The 13,441-nt window shown below is 44.8% G+C and overlaps 1 protein-coding gene across 4 annotated transcripts in view; it reads left to right on the forward strand.

Annotated features, from left to right (window-relative positions):
- The first annotated feature begins 105 nt into the window (after positions 1-105).
- LOC105892090 (serine/threonine-protein kinase/endoribonuclease IRE1) overlaps positions 106-13,441 on the forward strand; it is a 28,601-nt gene continuing 15,265 nt past the window's right edge. For all 4 annotated transcript variants that reach the window (XM_031569361.2, XM_031569380.1, XM_031569369.2 and 1 more), the window contains exons 1-9: positions 106-371; positions 5,621-5,738; positions 7,341-7,374; positions 8,165-8,237; positions 8,526-8,598; positions 10,099-10,221; positions 10,475-10,576; positions 11,612-11,873; positions 13,347-13,425. In XM_031569361.2, coding sequence (XP_031425221.1) covers positions 297-371; positions 5,621-5,738; positions 7,341-7,374; positions 8,165-8,237; positions 8,526-8,598; positions 10,099-10,221; positions 10,475-10,576; positions 11,612-11,873; positions 13,347-13,425 — 939 coding nt within the window. In that variant the 5' untranslated portion in view covers positions 106-296. The remainder of the gene's footprint in view (positions 372-5,620; positions 5,739-7,340; positions 7,375-8,164; positions 8,238-8,525; positions 8,599-10,098; positions 10,222-10,474; positions 10,577-11,611; positions 11,874-13,346; positions 13,426-13,441) is intronic.

A 13,441-nucleotide genomic window follows, 5' to 3' on the forward strand; every position in this document is an offset into this window, starting at 1 on the left:
TTAAAATACATTTAAGTTTTGAACAGAAATATTTTTTAAGATCCTGGAGAAAATATATTATCAGAAAATGTACCCCTCTGCGTCATACATCGGGTGACGTCACATCCCACCTCTACGCCAACAGGAAAGGACTAGACGGAGTAGTACAGGCAGGCGAGAGACAAGCTGGCTACACAAACACAAACAGCATGGAGGAAGACGCAATTTAAACATTTGTGATTCTGGTCTTGTCTTGAGCAGTATTTGACTTACCAAAGTTTTCGTTGTGTTTATGAACTTGGCCTGCTGTTCGGAAGATGTTGTGGGGAGTGTGTAGTCGGGCCCTTGTATGGTGCATTTTCACGTTGATCTCCTGCATCGTGCCGCAAACGGTAAGAATGGTTTGTGAAATTGCTAGCCAGCTAAGTTAGCTAAATAGTCTTGCTGAAGAGCGTAAACGACTAGCAGGCAATGAATCTAAATATATTCATCTTAAGTGTACGGTCCTAGCTAAATACACATATCTGTCATTAACAAAGCTAACTACTTAACGTTACATCGTTGTCAATGTCAGGAAGTAATTTAAACGTTTGGAAGAAATCACCTACTAAGTTAGCTAGGTGAGACCTGAGTAGAACTTGGCCAGCTCGCGTATATCGAAATCTTAGCAAAAACTAAAGGGTTTGCTTGACATATTTTTCTGATTTGTCATCCTCCTCCAAAACACCACCCAAAGCAACCCAGTCATTTTTACGGCTCCCCAATGTTATAATCCGGGAAGTAACATTAAGTGAACGTTTTCAGCATATGGTAACGTAAGATCACTGTAAACAATGCAAATGTGTTGTATTTTATTTGAAGTTTCCATCCTCACCATTTTATACAGTTGACATTATGTAAAAGCTCTGTTGGTTCGAACACTATCTAATCTTACAATGTTGATGTTATCAAATTTGCGTCAATTTTCACAGTCCTCATGAAGCCACCTAGTCGAGCGATAAGTGGATTACATTAAACCTGTTATTGACCTGTCAGGGGTCTTCATCTGGCCTTATTCATGCCTCACTCCTGTGAACAGAGCCCCTGAAGCCTTATATTTAGTGAGTTGGAAAAGAGACGGTTTAGTTTTCATGGAATTTCTAAGATGTTAAACTCAGTTAACTTTAGGCATGGTTTTCTCTTTGGTGTTTGTCTTCCTCTACCACTCATATTTGTTTGGCTATAGTCTAAACCTCACTTAAAACGTATATTTTAATGCTTGGAGCTCCCTTCTGAGCAGTTTATTTGTTTTTATGGTTATTTACCTGTTATTATCCATGGACAAGGGGCTAGGCCTAACTACTTCATGCTTTTGTGCAAAAGCAATAGTCTGTTTTGCTTGGAGTAGCAGCCACATGCTGTGTTACTCAAACCAAATGGACCACCAGCACCTCTCCTAGTCCAATTTACATGATTATATGCAGAGGCTCCAGTGGAACAAGTAGGGACATGGGGCTGCATGGCAAATGACTCATCTGCGCCCCAGTGACCTGCATGTGTTGCCGTGGTTCCCGAGCAGATGTGCGTTGTGATGAGGGCCAGAGTGGTCCGAGCTCCATGTGATTTGTTCAGCTCTTATCAGGAGGCCAGTGCATGACTCGGAAAAGCTCTGCATGGCTGTGGCGTGCTGTGCTCCCTCTTCAATGATGGCAGCGACGTGACCCTCACCCAAAACCCAGAGTACTGATAGGTGGATGTATGTGTGTGTGTGTGTGTGTGTTGTGGTGTGTTGACACAGAGTGCTCTTTTCCTCTGAATGGCATAATAAGGCCCAGTTAACCTTGCACTGTGTGAGAGGATTGGGCAGACATATTTGTCTACTTGTTTTGGCTGTTCCTTGCTGTGGCATTCATCCATAGATTTGTTGAACTGCTGTAAATGTCTAGGCACTAAAAGAATAAGTGAAGCATTTTTTTTACTATACAGCTAATCTGATTAACCCATGCTAAACCAAATGTTTGCTTTAAGTCTGGAGTTGGGGGAGTGGTGTATTAGTGATAAAAACCTATCTGCGCACACAGATTGGACCAAGATAACTTTAAGTTTGTGTCAACTGAATAAAGGCTCATAGAATACGCTTACTATAATATCATTCAGGTTGGCAAGAATATATATATATATATATATATATATATATATATATAAACTCGTTAAAAAAAGTTTAGAAATTTGTGTTTGGTAGATTATTCCTCTGTTGTTACAATGCTAATTGGCATTGTATTTTATATCGTTGGAAAGCCTGTCTATTCACCTTTACAATGATGTCCAACTAGTAAGGATCATGCATTTGTGGGATGAGCAGCACAGCTGATTACATGGGTAGCGCCCAAGTAAAATTTGCCAAAATTCTCTGCCAATGCTAAACAGTGTATTCTCCTGTTGATATTGATTCTTGTTTTGAGTTGTTTGGTGGATTGGATGATTGAACTCTCGATCGGTAAGAAGGAACAAACAAGACATATTGGCAATTTTACACTTTATTCATTTAATACACTGTCAGGAGCCTCAGTAGCGGGAGGAAGATCCATACGCTGCCACAACAGCCTGGCACCTCCTCCTCATGCTGGTCACCAACCTGGTCACACGTTGTTGTGGGATGGCATTCCCTTCCTCAACCAGGAGTCGTTGCAGGTCGTGGTGGTACACGTACAGTACGCCCAAGCTGATACCAAAAGTGTTCAATTGGCTTGAAGTCTGGACTCATGGCAGACCATTCCATTCTCTCCCTGACGCTGTATTAAATGAATAAAGTGTAAAATTGCCAATATGTCTTGTTTGTTCCTTGTTACTGATCGAGAGTTCAATCATCCAATCCACCAAACAACCCAAAACAAGAGTCGATACCAACAGGGGAATAGAGAATTTTGGCACATTTGACTTGGGCGCTACCCACATAAATAGCTGTGCTGCTCATCCCACAAATGCATGATCCTTACAAGTTGGATATCATTGTTAAGGTAAACAGGCTTTCCAACGATATGAAATACAATGCCATTGCAACGGGGAAATAATTGACAAAACACAAATTTCCCCCAAAAAATTGACAAGTTTATATATGTGTGTATGTGTGCTACACGGACTAGACCTGGATGAAAAAAGGTCACATGATTTCTAGAACTCGTGAATAAGTTAGTTCTAGTCTAGAATAGTGTTGGGTTACGTAAAAGTTCAAAAATTGAGTTTAGAAACGTTCCTTTGAGATTAGCTTTGAATACAGGCAAGCATACATACTTTGTTATGGTCTTGATAAGCTTTTCTGCAGTTGGCCAAGAAAAATAATCCTTAAATACCTTCCCCACACACACCAGTAGTTTCAATGTACAGACCTCATTTCTTGTTTCTTAGATGTATATTTTTGTGTCTACATGATAGTTTATTCAAGATTCACACAAAATCATGTATTGACTGAAACCTGTTCCACTCGTAACGCATGTCTTTAGGGTGGCTATACTGTTGTGCACATCTTTGGGCGTACAGCATTATGCAATCACTATTACGCAATGTCTGACTGGAGCTGTGATATGGGCGTTCTGATCTCAAAAGTTACAGAAAAGGGCTGGTTCTCGTTCTTCTCAGTGTTGGCAGAGATATAACCCAGTTCTAGTCCACAAAGCATTAGAATTAGAATTGCACAGCCTCCTGGCTCCAAACAGGACCACACAGATGGGCCTTACAGAACATGAAAGTGTTTTTTGCTACTGAAAGTGAGAAGAGGCATTTTTAGTGGCAGGGAATGAAAGTGGTGCCTAGGTTATCTTCTGTTCCTGTTTTGGATAGCCCTTGCGAGGCCGCCGTGAAGTGGAAAGGTCCAGGTGCTCAGTGTTGTCAGCTCTTACAGCGTGTAGGTCAGGGGCAGTCCAGCAAGAGTTTACAGAGTTTGGTAGGTGTTGTTTAGTTGAGGCTTGTTAATCTTCAGTCATTTAGCTAGGGCTATGGATGCCTGCTTGAACTGCCTTTCCCTTATAACCCCAATATGCTTTCCCCGCCTCCCTTTTCAAATAACCTGGTGGGTCCTGTTATTTAGCTGAGTTTCAGGGAAATGTGAGGGTTTGCCTCAAGGCCTGCAAGCTGCGTTATTTGTCACATCTAAGGCTTGAGTGCCAAAGGGTTTTTGGAAGTAGTGTTGGTACATTTAGGGCCAGTGATTTACTGGAAATTACAGGGGGGGTCTTTTTTTTCCTCCTGGAGATAACTGTTGTGGAAGCTAAATGCTTGGCTGCTAACTGCTTGGCTGGTTCCTGGCCAGAGGCAGCGTTGGCCCGGTGTTTGGCTCTCAGCCCGAGGTTGAGAAATAGAGGCCGGCTCTCTCTCAGTGGTGATACATACCCCACCCCACCCTTCTGCCAACTGGTGCTGCCAGACTGGTGAGCTAAGACGCACCGCTCTGCCTCACACCCTCAAAAGGCCTCTCATAGGCTCACCCACAAATAGTAGAACATGCCGGTTCTGTCTATGTGTCTTAGTTCCTTATTCTCCATACTATATATTACACTATATTTGTCTTTCTCTTTGTCTCATTTTTCAATCTCTCAAGCTTGGATTGCTTGGATATGTATCTTCCCATCTCTTTTTACATCTGCCACCACTAGCACCGTTTGTTTTTGTTGGTCTGTGTCCATATCTCCCCGTGGGTGTGTGGTCTGTAGTGTGTCTGGACCAAAGCCTTGAGGGAGAGCTAGAGCGTACGTGGGATATGTGGCCCGCGCCCAGTCAGCCCACACTGCACCTGCTTTGGGACAAATAGAACCCAAGAAACGACTCCAGAATAAGAGAAGAAGGAAGAGAGTAAGGCATGCTGTGAGGTCACCCTGCTGTCCTCTGTCCTCTGCATCATGTGGCGCTGTCACCAGGATCTCAGTGGAGTTCTGGCCCTGTGCTCCACTTCAGACTTCTCTGCTCTCTTCTCGAGCCTCCTGCAAGCCTGTGTGATGTCTGTCTTCAGGGCACAGGCAGTTGTTTATCATCAGACATTATGAGCCAAACTGTTACAGGTTGTTCCAATAGCATATCCTTAAACACAGACTTTTCTTTTCTTTTCAGTAGCTTGTGCTGCCTTGGTTTTGAATTAGTTGATTGTGATGTATGGGTGTAAGTCAAAGGCAGATTTCCACAGTTGCATCCAGTGAAGTTCATTCAGTGTATAAGCAAGCAGAGGTTTAGCAGAGTCTTAATAGTGTTGGTAGGTATGCAGAAAACTGTTCAGTTTGACATTAGTGTCATATATTTGTCATATTTCTCCCTTGGATAAAATGATTTGGTTCAACACAGCTGTCCAACTAAGTTGTTTGTAAATTGCGTGCCAATTTAAACATGAAATCCAGCCATGTGCAGATGGTATGGCTGTTTACTGAACCGTCAGAAATCATGAAACATGCTAGCCCTCAACATCTGCCCCACTGCCCTAATAACATTGGCGTGGCCTAAAATAAGCTATGTTGCTACTTTTGTAGGTGCTAATGCTTTTGGTAATAGGCGTCCGAGTGCGCCGGAGTCCGCTTGCTTCATGACACATACAGTATAATCTCTGAGCTGTGGAGTGAAGAAGGGCTGCATGCTCATTCAGAAATGGTCCTAGTGTTGTTTCTCTTTCTCTTTCTCGCAGGGTTTCTCTGGAGCCACAGCGTCGCTGCCAGAGAGCCTCCTCTTTGTGTCCACGCTGGACGGGAACCTCCACGCCGTCAACAAGAGATCGGGTTCCATCCAGTGGACACTGAAAGAAGGTAAGTAAGTGGGGAGGCTCGGTTACACATTTGTTCCCCAGGTCCTGTGCTTTGTGTTCATAATACCCCAGTTACACGAGAGCCTCCAATGGGATTTGAACCTCAGGGTGGACTGAGCGACGTCCCGCCATGGGAGCCTATCCAGCCTGCCTATTGTCACCAGAAGGAAGTGATTGTCGTAAAAACATAATATACTCTGGTTGGATACCCGAGCTAGGATCAGGTTTATTTCCTCATTCTGTTTATTGATCTCATTTTCACTTACTTGTAGTACTCTGTCTTCAAAAGTACTTTTGTCAAAAAATCACAGAAATGTTCTTTCAGACCCTGAGTACTTGAAGTGTGTGCAACAACAATAACATCAAACAGAGTCAAAATATGTGACTGAAACATGTGCTACTCTTATCCAGCTTGTTAGGAGTGGCACAGATATGCTATCACTTACTGCATATCTTCAGCAGAGAGAGCGCTTTATTGGCTTATGTTAGCAAATTCTGTCAAAGTATATGCTATGCAGATAATTTGGTGCTTTCTTTTGCAATGGTGAGGCATGATGTTGAGATTACCAAGGCCATGCCAGTGTAAAATGCACTGCCCCTCCCCCCTCACAAACACTCTAACAATAATTTACAAGTGTACAGCAAGGGGACAAATGGACTCCCATTAAAGCCAGCAGCAGCGGCCAAAAGCAGCCCTTAGTCAGACCCCCAATTCTCCATCATTCATCTCCTCTCATGCTTAAACACCACTATGTGACTGCTAGCTAACGCCCACTGCCCTGAATACATAATGGACCAGCCAGTGTCCAGTATACATATTTACTACCAACTACCATGGCAACCTGCTACAGCTCCACTGGTCTTTCAACACTGGCAACTGGCCATGTGCTGTGGATGAGTTTGATGTCCGTCACACACTGGCGAAGCCATCCGCCATACACTCTTCAGTGGTAGAGATGGATGTGTCTTCAGTTGAGATAGTGACAGTCCTCTAGTGTGAACATAACACACTGTTGTAGGGTTGGATCAAAACCCTGGAGACTCTTCAATGCACACACCTGACGCAAGAACCTGTTGCCCTTAGACCCCCCCCCCCCCGCACACACACACACATACACACACACACACACACACACACACACACACACACAGTCATGGTGGTTGACCTTGTGTGCCTGTGCTATCACCAGTAGTTGTTTGTGTAGTATTACGGTGTTATCAGCAGGGCTAATCAGCGTGGTTGCGTATCCGCAGGCTTTCCTGTTTTCACCACGGGTGCCATTTTCAGCGCCTCCTGGTTCAAATGTTTTGTTGATTTGTAAACCCTCACAGCCCAATGCAAATATTTGTGATGGTGGAGGTTTGCCTCTGGAGTTCCAACAGCAAGTGCATGTATTGTATTTGTCCCATGTGTCCGGCGGGTGCCAATTTGGAAGCATGCCACAAAAAGCCCAAACTTTCCTGTGGTACTTGCAGGACGTGTTTGGTGTTTGTTTCTCTGTTGCATTTAGTGGAGATGCTGTGTGACCTCAGTCTTTGTCTCAGAATATGATATGTGTGGGATTCTTAACTGAAAGCCTGTCTTGTCCTCCTCCCTCTGCAGATCCTGTTCTTCAGGTCCCTACGCATGTGGCAGAGTAAGTATGTTTGTATGCGAAGGTGTGTGTGTGTGTGTGTGTGTGTGTGTGTGTGTGTGTGTAGATTTGTGATTGTGCAAGATACCAAACAGGAACTTCACAAGTTGCTGATCGTGCATCTCTTTTCCTGTTCTCATCCTCCATAAGAGAATCATTTTTGCAAGCCGCCTCTGATTAAATAATGTCCCCATTGCTGTGCTTCTGCAAGAGCTAGCTGCAGTGGCGTTCTTGCACAACATCTGCGCCCCGTCAGTAGCAGGAGCAGTAGTGCCATGATCATGCAAGATGTGCCTAAAGATGTAGACGTCTGAAAATGTTTCATCACTCAAACGTCCGTTATATCTACTATACACTGTGTTACAGATAATGGGAGACTTCACCAAGTTCCCCGTTAACAAGCAGAGAAGGCCTTTTTCTGTGACTGTGGATGGTTCATTCATAGCATGTTAATATAGCCTTGGAGTTGCATGTTAACAGTTGCCTCACCCTGATTATAACATACAAATGTCCACCTATAACCAGCTGTCTGGATCTATTTAATCTATGAATGAAAGTGATCTGATTATTGCAAGGGGCTGGCTAGGATGTAAAGAGGTGCTGATGACTCAGTTACACACATACACCCGTATCCCTCACATATTCTGCTGTTACGTATTTATTATTATTTTAGCAGTAACCATAGTTTTCAAAGAGCAAGGAAATGGTCTCAACCTGACACCAGTACTGGTGTCTTTGGTAGTCTTTGGCATTAACAGGCATTGTCTAAGGCTTTGTCTGTTTTCTTTTGCAGGCCCGCATTTCTCCCAGACCCTAACGATGGCAGCTTGTACTCTCTGGGAGGGAAGAACAACGAGGGTCTGACGGTGAGAGCGTGTGCACACTGGAGACTCTCTTCCCCTTTCTGCTGCACTGATACGACCGACAGCCTCCTCTTTCTCTGGAAGCCCAGAGTGTCTAATGTTTCCACCCCTCAGAGGAAGTAGTGGAGCCATTCTCAAGATGCTCCGTCTATTTTGTGTCGAGTCTTAAGAACTGAATGAGTCACTAAAGCTCGTTATTGTAACAGTGCAGGGCACAATAGCAGCTCGTCAATGTGATGCCATGCTTTGTTTTTATTTTAATTTAATTTTTGTTGTGTCCTGCTCTTGCAGAAACTCCCTTTCACCATCCCTGAGCTGGTGCAGGCCTCGCCCTGCCGCAGTACAGACGGGCTCCTCTACACAGGTATGGTTCCCTCCCTCCCTCCCTCCCACCTCTCCTCCCTCTAACGCTCTTCAGGAATTGCACCCAAACAGTCCTTGAGTCCTCACACGACCGCACCGCCTGGCCTCGCCCTCTCAGAGCCATGCAAATGGATTCAGATAAAGTCTCCCATTGTTTGGCCCTCGGTGGTACTGAGCTCTGACTCAACGGCCTCTCTTGAGTGCACCACCTCCTCCTTCTCCTCATCACTCTAAGGGCTTAAGTGTACTCCAAAACTTTCAAAGTATACTAGTTTTGCTGTTGCAGATGCGTCTCAGTCACAGTGTTTGAAATAATACCTCTGTGTCCTGTGAATCTACAGCAACGACTGTTATTTTTTTATAGGTCTATAATTTGTCCTGCCCCATCATAACCATTTACTCCTCTGTCTAAATAGCGATAACTACCTACTTTAAAATACCGTTGCTGCTAATCTTACTGGCTCATTTTATCAGCGGGTCACCAGTAGTTTTATTCCCAGTGTGCAAACATGCTAATGAAAATGTGCATCTGTCCTGTAGCTCTCTTTGCATGAAAGCATCTGCTAAATGAAGAAATGGCGTAAATAGCTTTAGTTTTCTTTCGACCCTGAGCCAGTGCTTTAGAACTTGCATGCACATGCTCAGTCAATGCGCAGACGTCTGGACTGGACACAACAGGTGCTGCGTGGACAGTTTGCGTGGACCGGCCTGCGCACCATGCGCCAACCTAAATACTTCCCCCGTAAGCCTGCGGCGGTGTCTTCCTCCCACACGTGGGCATTTGGGCTCATCCATTGTGCTTGCTGTAGATCGCTGGTGAGGAGCTCATCCATTGTGCTTTGCTGTAGCTCGCCGGTGAGGAGCTCATCCATTGTGTTTGCTGTAGATCGCTGGTGAGGAGCTCAGGCATGGTTGCTGTGCTTCCTCTCGGCAAACACCCGTTTGTGGAACTGCAGGGGTGCCAAATGGTCGGCCTGGGGGGTGGGCGTCGCGGTGGCGTTTTTTTTTGTAATTCCTCTTTGCCCACACCAGCCAGAACAACCCGTCTGCTGCTACCACTCCCCCTAGCCAAGCAGAGAGAGAGTGGCTTACACGGGTGTGGACTGTTTGCATATCACAGTCAGTCCAATATGTGGGCTGAGGAGACGATAATGACCTGCATCCTGTTTGTCCATGTTAATGAAGTGGTCAGACGTTAACGGCTGTTACCTGCAGAGCCGTTGTACTCAGGTGCACAGCTTCCCATTCATTGTTTGTTAATCTCTAGAAGTAGGAGACGGCCTCTCATCTGTTAAATAAACATTCAGATCATCACAAATAAACTGAGAGCTCAAGCCATAATGTCTCCTCTCCGACTCTGCTGCCCGTTGGGCGGTGTCTTTCAAAGAAACAGGAATTGTTGATTGTTTATGAGTTTATTTTTGATTGTTGTGTGGGTGTTTTGGTGGAAGTGCCCGAATTGGAGTGACTCATTAATGTGTGTGTGTGTGTGTGTGTGCAGGCAAGAAGCAGGATGTGTGGTATGTGGTTGACCTGCTGACGGGGGAGAAACAGCAAACCCTGACCTCATCTTTTGCTGAGATGCTCTGCCCATCGTCTTCTCTGCTTTTCCTTGGACGCACAGGTAGATAGTAGACACACACACACACACACACACACACACACACACACACACACAGAGTCTTGCCTCTCTTTCCACCCCCACCCACACATAGTAACGTCCACTTTCACATCCACACTTGGACACACTTGCGTGTGAAGGCATTGTAAATCCAGGTGTATACAAAAACTTGAAAGACATCCCATCTCTGAAAAAGCCTCCACGTAATCAGCGTTTGTTTGAGTACTCTCTGTATTTTTGCATCTCTCTCATTTAGAGTACACCATCACCATGTACGACACCAAGAATCGAGAGCTGCGTTGGAACGCCACCTACTCTGATTACGCCTCAACCCTGCCTGACGACGACACCATATACAGTACGAGCAGTTTCCTCCTCCACCACTTCTCACCCTCCACCTTTAATAAGGACTCTTCTCCATCTTTAATAAGGACTGTTGGAGAGAATGGCTTGATTGTAATCCCGAGTTGATCAGTAGCTGGTGATCTTATACCCCAGACAGGACTCTCCAGACGGAGAAGCCTAGAGTGGTTCATGCTTTCACAGACGTTATCATTTCACAACATCAGACTGTGTACTTAGTAGGACCTTTACACAGGCAGTCCTGCAGTTGTAGACATAACCACACTGACTTGCTGTCTAAGGGAAGTTAGGTGCTCTGTGGAGGCGTATAAGCTAACAAAGCGTATACCAGTACCAATCTGAGAGTCATTCCTGGGAATGTGATTTTGCAAAAGAAACTTAATTTTTTTGGTGTAATTAAGATGTAATTTAAATGTATTCTAACCGACATCCCTGTCATTGTATATGTACCAAAAGTGAAATGGGTTTAATCTGAACCCACCAAGGACTTTATGTCTTGAGGCCTGATAGGTGAAAATTCACCCTAGTTACCTCAGAACTCCGGAGCTGCATATAAGTACATTTATTAGACAAACAACAATTGCAATCGGGCTCACTCCCAGCACAAGGCTGAAAGTGAAGCAATGATAAACACATCGCACAAAGTTTATATAGACAGAAGTTGAGCATTCAGCAGGGAAAACCACGTGGTGGATTTCTGATGTCCGAGGCAAGGATGGAAGTTTTGCAAGGTCGGAAGAAGCACAGTTCGACCCTTCTTATCACTTCTGGTCTAAACATGCTCTTGTACATGTGCAGACTAAGTGGCACCTAATATTCTAAGTTACACACACGCAGAAACACAGAAAAGCCATGTTCCTGCTTACATAAGTACATGATTCATATAAGGTAATTAATAATACAAGGCACTTGATTATTATATTCTTAAGTCATTAACAGTGTTTGGAAATTATCTCCATCAAGGCCCCCGGCCATGTGTTCACCCTATAGTGTCTGTAGCAGCACCTCCTCTCGTCTGTGTCTCCCCCAGAAATGGCCCACTTCGTGTCGAACAGCGACGGGCTGGTGGTGACGGTGGACAGCGAGTCAGGCGACGTGCAGTGGGTGCAGAACTACGAGTCGCCGGTGGTGGCCGTCTACATCTGGCAGCGCGAGGGCCTGCGCAAGGTGGCGCACACCAACATGGCCAAGGACACACTGCGCTACCTCACCTTCATGTCCGGAGAGGTGGGCCGCATCACGCGCTGGAGGTACCCCTTCCCCGAGGAGAAGAAGCCCAAGGACAAGCTCATGTAAGGCAGCGCCTCCACAGCATCGCAGCATCCTGTACACGTGTACGGATCTTTAGATCTGCTCTGACATTATGAAGTTCATGTTAGTCTTCCGGAGGTCTTGTGTGACTCAAAGGGTGGTTGCACAAGCACTTGTTTAGGAATTGTCTCATGAATTTTCTTAGTGAGGTGTTCACGTTTATTTCCTTATGTACTTACTGTGGTTCCAGAGCCTTTTAACCCACAGGCTTTTGCGCGACTGTTTTTTTTTTTTTTCGCAATTCTGGCATTGTACTGATTACGAAATTCAAAATGTGCCTGCTCCCATCTGTCCTGTCCATGAGTTGAGCTGTAGAAATGAGCCAACTTGAGCAGTAGATGTAGTGATCTCCAAAGGGCTGACTTTCTGTCCAGTTTAAACTGGTCTGTGGACAGTGAGGATGTACTACCATTGAAGTCAGTTCAAAAAGCCCTCAGATGTTTGAAGTGAATGTGGAGGGAGCATTTGGGGCGCTCGTTTGGCTGATCTTGGGAGAGATGTCTAACTATAATATCCCCCGGGGCTGCAAGGCTTCTTTTTTAGGCTTACAAATCATTTTAAAGTCTACCTTGTGAAACCCTAAGTGGGAACTATGTATATTCAAAGCCATTACACAAAACATTTTCATAAAACATTTCCTTTGAAGCTCCTCTCAACCCTTATCTCTCACCTAAGGAGCAGGTCCATATGGTTTGCGATCGCTCCTTCCAGAGTCTCTGCGGTGATTAACACGGTTTGAAAGTTACGCACCCTAAACACAGGCCTTGTGTAAAATGTCCTCAGGCGGCGTCTTCAGTGCCCTTTCTGGCAGATCCTCTGCTGGAGAGTTGCTTCAGCTGGACAGGGGTTCAGGCTTGTCATGTTTGGCAGGGGAGGGTGCGCAGGATGTCCCCTTTGGTTGTGATTTCACAAGCCCTAGGTCTGTTGGATGACTGCCAAAGAGAGCATGCAGTGGCTCAGCACATTGGTATTACATTGACGATGTGTGCCCAATCAAATGTTCTAGTAAGTGAGGAGTTTGAATGCGATGTTAGAATAAGATTGCTGGCTGCTTAACTCCTTTTTGAAACAATATGCCATCTGTGCTTGATTGGTGGGGGAGAGTTTTAGATACAGACTCATTGATTTGAGTCTGAAATTAAAGGGTGCTGAAATACGATTTCTTTCTCACCAATTATCGAGTTAGTCTTCTCACAAAGCCTGTGTCCCATATAATATTACCACTTGGTACTTTTATTCTTCATTTGAGAGGTTTTTTTTTATTGAATGAAATGCAAACCTAATCTTCATATCACTTGCCATTAAAAATAACACTACAACAGTCCAATCATATTCAATTATATGTATATTGCAAGAATGCTCCCAAACTCTGGGTATTAAATAACATAATGTTTGTCTCTGTATTTTATGTAAAGGAAATTAATTGTTGTGTTTGTGTGTTTGTGTTTCCACAGGGCCACTCTGTATGTGGGTCGCTACTCCACTAGCCTGTACGCCTCGCCCTCTCTCGTGCACGACGGGGTCACAGTGATGGTGAGTGACCTTTGAG

The sequence above is a fragment of the Clupea harengus genome, chromosome 1, assembly GCF_900700415.2.
Source record: "Clupea harengus chromosome 1, Ch_v2.0.2, whole genome shotgun sequence".
NCBI lineage: Eukaryota > Metazoa > Chordata > Actinopteri > Clupeiformes > Clupeidae > Clupea > Clupea harengus.